Here is a 13,906-nt window from a genome sequence, read left to right as displayed (position 1 = left end):
ATTCAGTTTAACAATGGCAATTATGTATATAACGTATTTAATCATTCGTTTGTTTATTATTGGCATATAGTTAAACGAATTAAAGATTATATTTGAGACTCTCTTTTTTTGGTAAACTTAATTCTAACCGATCTAAATTTTCGAGAAAAATACTTTATATTTTAGATATCCTAACAAAAGAAACTGATACCGTTGTAAAGGAAAATTCCAAGTTTTTAGTTTCCATTCATAATATTGTGATAATACTGAAAATTATTTTGGTAAGCGATCCTTACCTCGATTAACTTAGTTTCATCAGTGTTGTTTTAAAAAATAGTTATAATATTGCCATTAATAGACTAATAAATTATTAAAACAACTGCATTATCATATTTTATTCTATCACGTTGATTCTGATTATATTAATTTTAAAATGTCCTAATCGTATACACAATACATGTTGTAATAGACAAAGCAACATAAAAATTGTATTACATATTAATCCATCTAATATACAAATTAGTGTGAAATATACCGTCGTCTCAATATTGATGCACCTGCAATGAACCAGTTTCAGTCTCGAGCGAAGCGGGCGAAATTAGCAGGTTTAATGAAAGCATTAATGGACTTAATAACGTCTACTGCATCGTAAAAGCCTACAATATGCCCTCACTCTATAGACTAGATTAACAACTTTAATTTTTATAGCTCATAATATATGGATGCAACTGTCGTAAGGACCTATTCAAAGTAATATAAAGAGTGTTTATTTTTCATTAAGAGTACTTCAAGAGAGTGTAATTGCATTTTTTTATTAGGGCTGTCTTCTGTTGTATAGAAGAGATAATAATAATTAGTAAATGTTAAAATTGCTTCGCTCCTATTGGTCTTTAGTGTGATGATATTATGTAGCTAAAGACTATCTAACGAATAGTGAAATAATCGGTGACGTGGTGGCTTAAAACAATCAAACAATCTCTTCAGCTTTATACGTCGTTGGCTTTATAATATTACTACAGATGGCGATTTCTATATTAACATTTTATTCATATACTAAAGTGTCAACATCAAATTATTTAGTACCACAATGAGAGGTAACAAAGTCAGCTTGTTTGTATGAAGTTGACCACTCTGAGGTAGATTAGCAAGTTCGTAACAAGGTCAACAAACGACAACGAAGTGAAATAAAATAGTATCAGAGAAAGATAAATAATTATGGTATTAAAATGAATTTTTATTTAAAATCACACAAGTTCAAATATATTTTTATTCGTTTGTAGAAATTTTCTTAACTCATTGCACGTGGATATCATACACATATTGTATGTATAATTTTAAAAACAAAACACGAAGGCGGTTACGTAACTATCTTAGTCCGAAAATGTTTAGTTTTGGAGATCGTCACGTAGAGTGAGGCGATGATTTTGGTATCTTTGAATCTAGCCAAAGAAATATTTTAACTTCTGACACGTGTGCTCGGCACACACGCCCTTTTTTATATTGAAATTAATGTTGTATTGCAAATATATTGCCAAATTAAATTTTTTAGGTTTTTAAAACTGTACAGTTGTTTACGCAATGATTTTTAGTCTACTATCATTCTACTATTTACATTCAAGTATACATTTCGTATTATAATATAATGCATAAATGTTTCTATATATAAATTGTAAAAAAAACTGTTAGCGTAATATTTAAACGATATTTTATTGGATGTCATCGCTTATTCTACCTCCTGGCTAAATTGGTTACAAAAATGATAAAACTCGATAGTGCGTATGTTTATTTCGTATTTATTAATTATCATTTCATCCTTTTGTCATCATCCTCATTATTATCATCAACACCATAAGCTTGTTTTAGCTTGTTGTTAATATTGGTTCCCCCTGTTAGAATATCAGGGTTCAAACTATAATCCACCAGACAAATACGGGTTGGCAGATGTCACATATCGACAATTCTCAACATGTTTTCTTTCACCGATTGTGAAAAAATTAAAAATTCAACTTATTTTTTGAGACTTATCTTGTATCGAACCCCCAACATGTTGATTGAAGTTTGAGGTCTTAACCATTGAGCTACCACGTCTATACATCGCCTACGCTCTAAAGTCTACAGTGTCTACAATATGTTCTACGGTCTCACCGTAGACGAGGTCGTAGACCTATAAACTTAACTACTAAAGTATAATATTAATTTGAACAATTTTAATACAGCCTTCCTATTTGTTATTGCTCTTTCAAAATTGATATTTATAATATGATTTTATTTTACATCGTTCAAACTTTAGTAATCATCTCCTATAAATCGTTATTGAAACAAACTTTGAAATTATTGGACCGACCTATTGATTATTCTGATGCTTAAGCGTAGAAATGAAGAAAGAACGTCCACTGAATATCAATTTGATGCTTATATAATATTTCTTATAAATAATATTTATTACATCTTCGTAGAAAATATATCTACTGGAATATTCAAAACATGTGTCTAGGCTTATCCCTATGATCTTCAAAGCCGCTTAATAATGAATTATTTATATTAAAATCCGAAGATTTTATTGTTATACTTGATCCCAATTTGTTTGCTTTCGTAAATCGTCCTTGGGTATTTACCTTGAAAGAAGATTATGTTTTTGAATTCTGTGTTATGAAATGGGTATCAATAACAATATTTTTTTTTATCTTCTTATGTTGTTATATTACTTACTATCCTGATAATTCTTTTTTTACATTTTATTTAAAATCAAAAATCAAAAATTTGATGTACCTAATGTCATTCTCACGACTTATAACGAGACACCACTCACCTCAAAATACGACAAGCCGTTTAGGCTCTAGAGTCTAGGGCATACCAAAGAAATATACATATTCTTGAAAAACATAGGTAACCCTCATTCTATCGCAGTCGGGTAAAAATAAGGAATTTTCCTTTTATTATTTAATATTTATTATTGATCTAAAAGTTGAATTACGCTATATATATAGCTAATAGTAATATTTTTGTGTCCCACAAAGGTTGCTATCGTAATGAATAAAAGATCTACATCAAAAATAAGTAATTGTGTCTAGCAAATAAAATTGCCAGAGATACATTACAGTTGTTTTCTCTAAGGATCATAGTTTACGTATTTTCTAGATAAAGGTTTACGGACCTTCTTTAATTTAATAAATTCACAAATCCCTTATCTCTACGAATATTCAAATTAGGGTTAATACCTAGTGATATATCGTTTTTAATAAGGTTTTTAAAAATAGTGAAAAGACTTATTCAGGCCGATTCGCGTGATAATATTCATCACAGCTATTAAGTTAAATATTTATCTCTAGACGAAAAAGTAAATTAGTTTTCAAAGAACGTAGCAGTTTTAACATATACCTAGGTACTTATACTTACGTCGGTAAACCCTGCTCAAATAGCGAGACGAAAACTAAAAACAATTTCTTTCTCAGGTGTCATGGATCCGCAAACGTGACTTGCACATTCTAACCGTCGGTGTCCACACATACAGCAGTGATGCCCGTTTCGCAGCTTTACACACAGATGGCTCTGATGAATGGACCCTCCGGGTTGCCCACGCACAACCGAGAGACTCCGGGGCTTACGAATGCCAAGTCTCCACTGAACCAAAGATCAGCCTATCCTTCTGGCTAACAGTTGTCGGTAAGTTTGAAGCTCCTTGCTCCTCCTTATACCTAGAAAAGTTAAACACAAAATGTAGGAGTTAATTTCGCTTGAAAGGGTACACAAGGAAATTAGAACTATTCTGTAAGCAATTGTTAACGTTGAATGTAAGCCGCACTAAACGTAGGTACGCTTAATCCACTCGTTGTAGAAAGCTCAGTGACTAAATATAGCGACACCGGTTATTATACACCAGAACTATAAACCCTACTGCATTATCTAGCATTAGAGTTGAATACATAATCAAACATGTTAACCACGAGATCCTAGGAACAAGACCATAGTTGTTTTGTTTTTTACATTATAGAGACTAGAAGAAGCTTTAGCTAAGAGACCTACCCATTCATAACAAATCGATTTACTTACAAACTATTTATTGCTAACTTCAAATAGAAAAAATCAGTGTATAAATTATGCAAACAAAGAAATATCATTTTTGGTAATATTGGATCTTGAGCCCCTCACCAATGTTACATACCACCCATCATGCAGCATTTATAATGATCATTGTTACATTTTCCATGAATATGTTATAAAGCGCTGCTAACTTATAATTCTCTTATTTTACAAGGATAAGCAGTAATATTATTTATGACGAGTATTATGAATCTGTTAAGTATCAACACATCTATAATTAACCTTCTAATTATCTAATTTAATCTTTACAATGAAAAACATTTACTTCTTCACTTTAAATTGAGCAAGAAAATTTCCAAAGTTAACAGCAGTGATTTTACACACTCGAAGGAACAACGATTTGTCGAACGAAATTAGTTTTGGCTTCAATAGATTTAGTTTGCTTTGGACACTTCGCAACAAGTCTGAAGCAGCAACTAAACAGGCACGGTCAAGAACTAGCAAGTTTTCGTTCCTTGATCACACGAGTTTCAACTCAGAGTACTTAGAACACCTGCGTTAATGGAAATGTTTCGTGAACTCGAAATAATGTTTAAGTTTCCGAGCTCTATTTGAAATCCGTGAATGCATTTAGGTTCGCGTACTGTTTAATTAAAGTTTACCGAAAACACATTTTGGAAGAGAGTGGCAGAGTTGCGATCTTGAGATCATCTTGAAGATGCAAACAAGTCAATAACTGCGTTAAAAACAACCGACTTCAAACTTGCACGTCTTGCAACATTTACAAATACAGACAAAAATGCTCATAAAATAAAAACTACTGGGCCTATCCGAATAAAATTTTTATGGGACCAATTCGACACCATCCCGCATCGAACAAAAAAAGAATCACATAAATCGGTTCAGAAACCACGGAGTAATCGTTGTACATACATAAAAAAAAAAAAAAAAAACATACCGGCCGAATTGATAACCTCCTCCTTTTTTTGAAGTCGGTTAATTATGATTACACTTCCATTAAAATACGTCTTTCCATTGAGATATAAAGTAAACATTAAATATTGAATGATACTAATAAAGTATAATGAATAACGTACGTTCTTGATCTTAAACCTAATTTATCTTCCTGTCCTCTTCAGTGATGCCTGGATAATGAAATCACCGAGATCAATTCAGATACAAACAGGTTTGATTAGCTAAATGCTATACTAGAGTATTTCATATTTATAGGTTATTGATACGTACAGATTTTCGCTTCCGACCCCAATTTATCAAACAGTCACGCAAAATTTCGTCCAATACGAAACTATAGGAAGGTAAATGTATCCCCGTAAACGTTCCATAGAAAGCTATAAGGACAATAATGGCTAAGTAAACTGATATTGTTACAGTATCAAAGGCTGAGATCCTGTCTGGGCCGGAGTTGTTTGTTCGAGCGGGATCGGACATCAACCTGACGTGTATTGCGCGCCACGCACCAGATCCTCCTAGGTAAATATAATTGTTGTTCTCGCTTCATGGAAATATATTCTATCGTATTCAGGTATTCCATTTAGCAATTAATTAATTGAATCCATAAACTGGAAGGATCCAATTACGAGAATGTTCCTTGTGAACTTTTTGTTGAGTTAAAAATTAATATTTTTTACTGTTACTCGAATTTATAGATACTTTTATCATTTTTTGAAGACTGCCTTTTACGATTTTCATGAATAAAGCTATTTTTTAATATAAATAAAATTATTTAAGTCCTGCATACCTTGCCTTTGCTATGTTATTTTACCGTCATTTACTGGCTTCAAAAATCAAAATATTTATACGAAATACTTATTTTTAGTTTCATATACTGGTATCGTGGTTCGAATGTGGTGAACTACGCACAGCGGGGGGGTATAAGTGTAGAAACGGAACAAAGGACTCGCACTAGTCGGCTTCTGATAGCACGCGCTTCGCCTCGTGACTCCGGAAATTATACGTGTGCCCCTAGCAGCTCTGGTGAGTTATAACTCGATTTTAATCTTAATATAACCTCTTTAATCACGAAAATAATGCTACCTCCTTATTAAATTCATGACCTATTTTTTTAATTTGGTTACGAAAATGTTTACAACACGGTAGAAACAAAAGCTTTCATTTTAATATTATTATCAGCCCTGGGTTTGTTTTTTAATCTTTTGACATATTTTTTTACTCTTATCCAATGTAAATTTTAATCTCTTAATGTACGTAGCGCAAAAGTAAGTAAAGCGTGTAAGATGATTACGGAATAAAACTTTTGTTAAAATGCTAACGTTGTAGTTGGGGTTTTAACAAAATTTGAATTTCGCTACGTCAGTTATTACAAAGCTAGGCACGGTTAGTGTAATAGCGCTGGAAAACTGCGAAAAAAACTGAAAATTGAGTAATAAAAATTATGGATGGGACGATATCGTTGTACCTACTCTTCTTTTACTTTAAACATTATTTTTAAAACTAAAGCGGCGTTTATTAAGCCCGCCTCTTTATTGGTTACAAAATATAAAAAATATAATATGTAGCGTATTTTAACATTTAAAATGGGTTCATACAACTTTTGTATCATGTCTATAAAGATAATAAAAGCAATTACATATTCAAAGAGAACTATCTGGGTTTAGAAATTATGTGCCCACACTCGTAACAATCAAGGTAGTATAAAATAAGTAGTTCCCACGTTATTGCGTGCAACCATGTCGTTAAATTATTGATTTCATTTAACATTTACGTGATAAATCCACTTATAAATCTTTTTTTTTTCTTTTAAATCTAAGCTGTAGGCTTTGATCAATAGAAAAAAATCCATATATTACAGCACAGTTTATTGCAGTAGCAAGTTCTATTCGTTCAAGCAGAAACAGATTTACTTGAAAATATGTTCATGCAATATAACATAGTTTCAGACATAGGGTCGTATTACTTCAACTAAAAGATGATTATTACAATACTAGCTACTAGCTTTGCAGTATTCTCTCTATAACTTTGTACCTACGCAGAAACATGACTCCTTCCATAGGCTTACGAAGCATTTCATTTTAAACAAATAGCTCGACTCCTATTAATGTTTTATTTTTCTCATCAGATTCAGCAACGGTAGGCTTACGAAACATTTCATTTTAAACAGATTGCTCGATTCCTATTAAAGCTTTATTTTTGCTCCTCAGATTCAGCCTCGGTGGTCGTTCACGTAGTAAGCGGAGAGCGGCCAGCAGCCATGCAGAGTGCTGCAACTAACACTACTCCTACCTTACTCTACACCATTTTAATCTTAATTAATCTTAATATTCATAGACACTCATTAAAACAACTAATCCTGCAAATGATCACTATCCCATTTAATTGCATGGCCAACGATTTCAAATTCCGATTTCGAAACGATCAAACTCTGGTTTCTAGATGATATAATCATTTTTAGACGAGCATTAAATGCTGATAACTATGTTTAGTATGAACGATAAGAAAACGAATTATTATTAATAACTCATCCCGTTTCTGTTCTTAGCACTTATGTGTAATCAGATTGAGGTGTAAATATAATAATAACAGAATTTTATGTTCTAGCATTGTATGTTTTATGGCATATTAAAGCGATGTAACGATGCCGTGAAAAGGCGCTATAAATTTCTCGGGTTCGTTAATTTCACTTTTACATGTAAATAAATGTAAGCTGATTTGCAGAATTAATTATTCTGAGAAGTTTAATTAATTTGTAAATAAAATGTATATTTAGCTGAAGTGATTGAACGATAAAAACGTACCTCCCTGTCGTCTCAAGGTTGTGTTATAACTGATCTCAAAGTATGTACGATAGCTATTTGTAAGAAAAATAGATGTAATGTTATTTTACTAGGAATTGATTGAAATCATGACACGTCTGACATAAGGAATTCTGTGTATGTACAATTTGTAACATAAACATTTAATAATTAATTAGTATTCTTGCAAATTTCAGTATTTGATTCTTGTTTGTTTTAAATTTACAAAATAAACTTGTGTATTGTTGTTGCGGCCCAATTTCGTTGTTGCTAATTCAGTGAGCAAATTATGTACATAAATAATTTGTTTGAATTAAATCAATTTGCTCTGTTTGCTGTTAATGTTTGAAATAACTGCCAAACATATGCGGTTTTATGGATATTGTTTATAAATATCGGATGCTTCCTAATTAATTGTCAGTGAAAATTTAAATCTCCTGGAGTTATAAAAACGGTATTAAAACTTGTGACATGGTTTTATTAGCTTGTTTAAAATGCGGGAATATACAGTAAATATACTTTGTGGAATCTGAATTAATAACCAAATTTTGGTATAGCAAAATTTTCAATTATGATATCAATTATTTTTGTTATGATAAATGACAATTCCCTCTAAATGAATAAAATGTACTTTAATTTTAGAACTATATTGAAAGTAAAAGAAACATTGTAAAGCGCGTCACACACGGTGAAGATACTATAATATTTTATCTTAAGATACTGTAATATTTTATATTACAGTATCATAAGGTATCCGGTATCAGCGTTCTGACCATCATTTTTCTTTTTGTCATTGCGTACTAAGACCCCTGTAGAACCGCCACCCTGTTACAAATGACCCACAAAATTTCGGGTCATTACAGTATCTTAAGATAAAATATTATAGTATCTTCACCGTGTGTGACGCGCTTTAGAGTATAACATTATTTTTAATAAGCATTATTAAACGCTAATGTGGTCCCTTCGCTTTTAAGAATATTAAAATTCAGTTACGTACTTCAATCTAATTTTTACATTTATTAAAACACTTTATCTTATAGAATAATCTTTTAACAACGAAGGGCATTAATTTATTCACTTTGAAGATGTATATTTATTAAAGGAAATACAGACATGAGTTGTCGGTAAGCGCAAATTAATAAAGTATATTACCAATTCAGTTAATCCATATACCATAATATAATCTCAAACATGATAAAGAGATTGAAACTCGTATTTTTGCCAGATTTTCCATTATTATGAATGGGAACTTGATCTTGATGAATCAGATCAGAATCGAAAGTTAATTGGCTTTAAGCGCATAGGGCTTAACTTTGTACGTAATAAAGTCTCCTACATATTCGTAGAACGTATTATCATTGTATGTAAATAGTAGATTTAGACATAATGTGTATAAAACAATACTTCTTCTACCTACGAATTCTGCGTCTGAATACAAATAAAACACTAGAAATCAACTTAGTTTAAACTGTGAATACTTTTGTAAATAAAATGTTTTAAGTGTTACAAGTTGTTGTTTTATTTTACCGTATCCCTTGTGCTCATTCTAGCCCCCTTGATCCAGATTGTAGTGTTTGTGCGATCGTACGTGGCGATAGAAGAAAGTCAGACTTTCCTCAGTTTATTGACCTCGAGCCTCCTGACCGAATTTGCGACTTGATGACGTTATTCTGAAGAATACAATTCTATTTATATTCCCCAAGTGGACGGGATTATTATGATTGACGTTACTACGTTTTTATAATAATAAAATCCTTAATCTTTTGATCGTTAGCTTGTTTACCAGGTTGGAATTTACTTGTTTATCAAGATATACACATAAACATACGCATCAATTTCGAAGCACTCATAATCCCACAGGATATCGTCAATCCAATTTCACTTCAAAGATATATTGCATATTCGATGTAGGTAGCATGTGTGCGTGACACTGATAGTTTTATAAGTTTTGACTTATTGAAAGCAAAAGTTGAACTTCTCAAATAGTTGTGATCAAGGTCATATTTTCTTGTTACAAGTTAATGGTCATAGTGCAATCTCCAGTGTATTAGATATAAGCTTCTTGGGTTGTGATTATCTTTTGACGCGACATTTTATTACACAAAACTTATAATTTATATTGAAATTCGTAATGAAACAGAATTTTAGACAAACTAACAAAACGACCTTAAAATATTCAAATTAATAGAATTAATACCCAAGTGTCGATTTGTAAAATGAAACTAGAGTTTTAAAAGAAATATCCGATTAGTAAATTAACATAATATATTATATAATATATATAATAAAATAGAATGCAATATGTTAAAATTCCTTGAAATGCATGTCATATTATATTATTGCGTTGACAAATAAATACCAAAAGAATTCATTTATATATTATGCAAGGGACAGACAATAATCCCCGAAAAATAAACCAGTCAAAACCTTGATCACACAAAAGAATTTCGAGGGCTATTCAAATTTAGCGTTTAATTAAAATATGATAATAAATTTATCATTTCATCTGTCCTTTGTTAGCTTGACCTTTATAAGCTACCCTTATCTTTCATATTAGGCCATATGGAATACATATTACGTGTCGATATAATACTGAATACTGCTTAATACATATTAAAATTTTATACAATAAAAGAGATCCTTCGAACCTTACCTGTAATAAAACGATGATCCTATTCAATTCAAGTGCGGTGAACTTTATATTCTACGTACTTAATAATAATATTTAGAAACCAAATCCTCCATTTACGAGTTTATACGTACCGACCGTAATATAAATGATTTGAAATATAGGTAATAACAACCAAACTATAGTAATCTATATGTATATATAAAACTCAAAGGTGACTGATATAGTGATCTATCAACGCACAGCCCAAACCACTGGACGTATCGGGCTGAAATTTGGCATGCAGGTAGATGTTAGGACGTAGGCATCCGCTAAGAAAGGTGGTCCCGAAATTCTTGCGGGAACGGGGAAAAACGGGGATGCACGTACAAAGTCGTGGGCGGAAGCTAGTATTTAGATAAAGGAGTACCATAATATGCACATGTATTTGAGAAGATTTGATATAATATCTAAACAAGTTTACAGAACAGATTCTTAATAGATTCATCATAACTTGTATATTGGAAGGGAAAATAAGATACCGTTTAAATACGTTTAAATATATAAACTCTCATAAAAGCGTGTTTTAAAGAAATCATAGTATAAAAACTGCTAGTATAACAATACAAGAACACATATAGTTTCAAAAAGGTTGATATGTAGCAAAATCCTTTGTTTACTACGAAGTTATTTACCACATTTCATTCGCAGTAAGAGAGATAACTTATCCGTACCTAAGTCCTAAATCAATGTCTATTAAGCAATTATCTAATAAACCTACTGTATAATAGAAAACGTCTGAATTGATTTGAAGGAAATCTAGAACTGTTATAGATTAACTACATATGTATATTCAAGGTATTCAAGGTACATATGTATATGCTACGTAATTTAATACAACGCTTGCAAAGTCATGGGTGAAAGCTATAAGATTATAAATACACAATTTGTTATAATACAAAAAATTATTAATAAAAGTTTTAATATACCATATCTAAGACCTATCTTAACTAACTAGGTACACTAATTAAACATTCGATAAATTACAGCCAAAACCGGAATAGAGAAGAGGTCAATTTGTAGCCCTGACCTTAGCCTTTGAAATCTTTAGCCTACTGTAGATTTGAATTTAAATTTACAACTAGTAGGTTGTAAATTTAAATTCGTCGATACTTAACAACCGTATAGATTTCAATTATCTTATTCCAATCAAATTTAACTAATTTTCGCAGCAGAAACGGCTATTTTTAATATACTTAGTACCTACGATCAGTTTTTACGTATGAAAACAATTATCTAAGAATTTTGTCTCTCAAATAAATATGTAATAAACTTTTTTTTATATTAGGTATATGGCAAGGACATAATTCACCTCATGGTAAGATGTATTCATGATCGTTATCCCGCCTTACAGTCTCTTCTAGCAAATAGTAAAAAACAAAAACTGCATAAGGAAGCTAATGGTAATTTTCCTTTGAGAAAAAAAATAAAAAACCTTTAAAAGCGCTTAGTTGCAATCTGCAGACCACCTACTATCCTGGTGGGTAGGATTTACTTTGCACCGAGTTACAGAACAAATACAGTTATTCATTAAAATACAAGAGTCTGCAAACAACAATATAAATGTGTTTACATTTATTAGCATAACAGACATCGACTCTAGCAAAGTTTCAAACTAAGGCATTGAACTTATAAGTTGAATCTCTACTCATCCTTGACCGCCTAAAGTATAAACTATTCATTATAAACTAATTAATTTTCGTAGATAAAATAGCGTGTGTAAGTGTGTCAAAAAGAACACAAGTGTCAGAAGTGAAACTTTTTTGGCAAGATTTAAAGATACCAAAATCGTCCTTTTACTTCATGACGTGACGGTATTGTCATGAAAGTTTACTCTAATCGCGCTTTAAGAAGTTTCAGTTCAATAAACTAAATAATTTTCATAATAAATAATACTATTGCTATTTCTCAAAGCTTTTATAGAAATTATAGTGCGAAAGAGTGCAATAAACCTAAATATCTACACGCAATCCTGATTCCTATCAGCTTCATTAAAACTTTCAATTCATAGCTCTGTTGAAAAAAAATGTATTCAACAAGTTTTATGGATGAGTTTTCTCTTGAGAATAATTATAGGATAGTTAAAATATTAAATCAACGTTGGAATTACGATGACAATAATCAATTGTTCATTATTTGGATATGACAAATATATTTATATTATAGATCTTTGTATCTGTATTTAATCTTGCTAATAGTAAGAACACAAGTATCATTTCGCTATAATACGTCGTGTTTATAAGTTAATTCTTCAAATTTATACATTTGCCCGCACATAATTATAGAAATACACAAGTCAATGATACCAACATACAAAGGAAGATATATTATGAGTTCCAATACTAGATACCTGTACGTTAAAGTACGAGGAATAGTACGTATTAACTTTCATGCTAGAGGCAGTAAAAGGTACATTCAATGTGAAATTGTAAATGAAATTCAGCCAGCTTTAACTTACTGCATCTGACATTATCCGGGCATCACGGCTCAACATACAGCTCCGAGGTATTTCACACACAGCCACGCTATCATAATGTGATCTTCGATGCCACTCAACATGATGTATTTCCAAGAGAATCGACTAGGCTAATGGAATAATAAATTGAATATAAATATTAGTCGACTTTAATTTCGAGCATCGGTCTCCGGTCTCGATGAATGCCTACACTTTTAATATTAATACTTAATTTGAGTAACGGAGTACACGAATATAGGTACGTGCTGCCAAAATTGAATCGTGTTTTACTTATAAAGTCAATTTTCATCAACGATGTACAATATTAATTTAAGCCCGAATGTCAGGTAGCGCGTTTCTGGTTCAAGGAAAAATTACTCGGAGCAAGGTCTTAAATATTTGAAATAGTGGCAAAGAAATTTAGAAGTTTATCCATTGAATTTTCATTTACGCGTCAAAACTTTCATTTGAACTAAAAAACTGATTTCCAATGTGCTCCAATTTCAAATTTACATTCTTTGGAGATCCTTTTAAATTTAATTTACTTCTTTATCTTAGATGTCTGAATATTATAACAATAATTATTTATTATATTCATTATTTTATTTTATATTTTGATTTTCTAAAATGTATTACGCTGTGCTTTGTGATTTGTATACTTACATTTTCAATTCTGACATATGAAAAGTCATTTATTAGTGCTGCTCCCATCCCTCCCAACTGCGTCCTAAGCTCGATACACCAAATATAAGGATTTAGGGCGACATATCAATATATGCTCAACGCCCTAAAACCCTAACGAGCAATAATGTACCCTCGTTTAAAGAGGCCTCTAATGTTAGGCGCTCATTTCCCGCTAAAGAGGCCTTTACGGAAAGTACACGTTTACTTTGATGTACAGTGCTAATGTATAGGATATTAATTCGTTGAACTTCAGCACATACACTGAACAAGATTTCTGAACGTTTACGTTGGTTTTTTCTCAGTATTCAT

General features: G+C 31.4%; 1 protein-coding gene across 1 annotated transcript in view; it reads left to right on the top strand.

Moving 5' to 3' along the window:
• The window catches only part of LOC149900212 (zwei Ig domain protein zig-8-like), a 79,069-nt gene extending 70,277 nt beyond the window's left edge, over positions 1-8,792 (top strand). The window contains exons 4-7 of the mRNA XM_090113328.1: positions 3,432-3,642; positions 5,412-5,511; positions 5,858-6,015; positions 7,200-8,792. Coding sequence (XP_089969454.1) covers positions 3,432-3,642; positions 5,412-5,511; positions 5,858-6,015; positions 7,200-7,435 — 705 coding nt within the window. The 3' untranslated portion in view covers positions 7,436-8,792. The remainder of the gene's footprint in view (positions 1-3,431; positions 3,643-5,411; positions 5,512-5,857; positions 6,016-7,199) is intronic.
• The last annotated feature ends 5,114 nt before the right edge of the window (positions 8,793-13,906 follow it).

This window comes from Colias eurytheme, chromosome 19, assembly GCF_061535395.1.
Source record: "Colias eurytheme isolate Ceu_HAF_F1 chromosome 19, ilColEury1 Martin Lab GWU primary, whole genome shotgun sequence".
In the NCBI taxonomy this organism is placed as follows: Eukaryota; Metazoa; Arthropoda; class Insecta; order Lepidoptera; family Pieridae; genus Colias; species Colias eurytheme.
The sequence above is the reverse complement of the archived record's forward strand: the minus strand, read 5'-3'. Positions and strand labels throughout refer to the sequence as shown.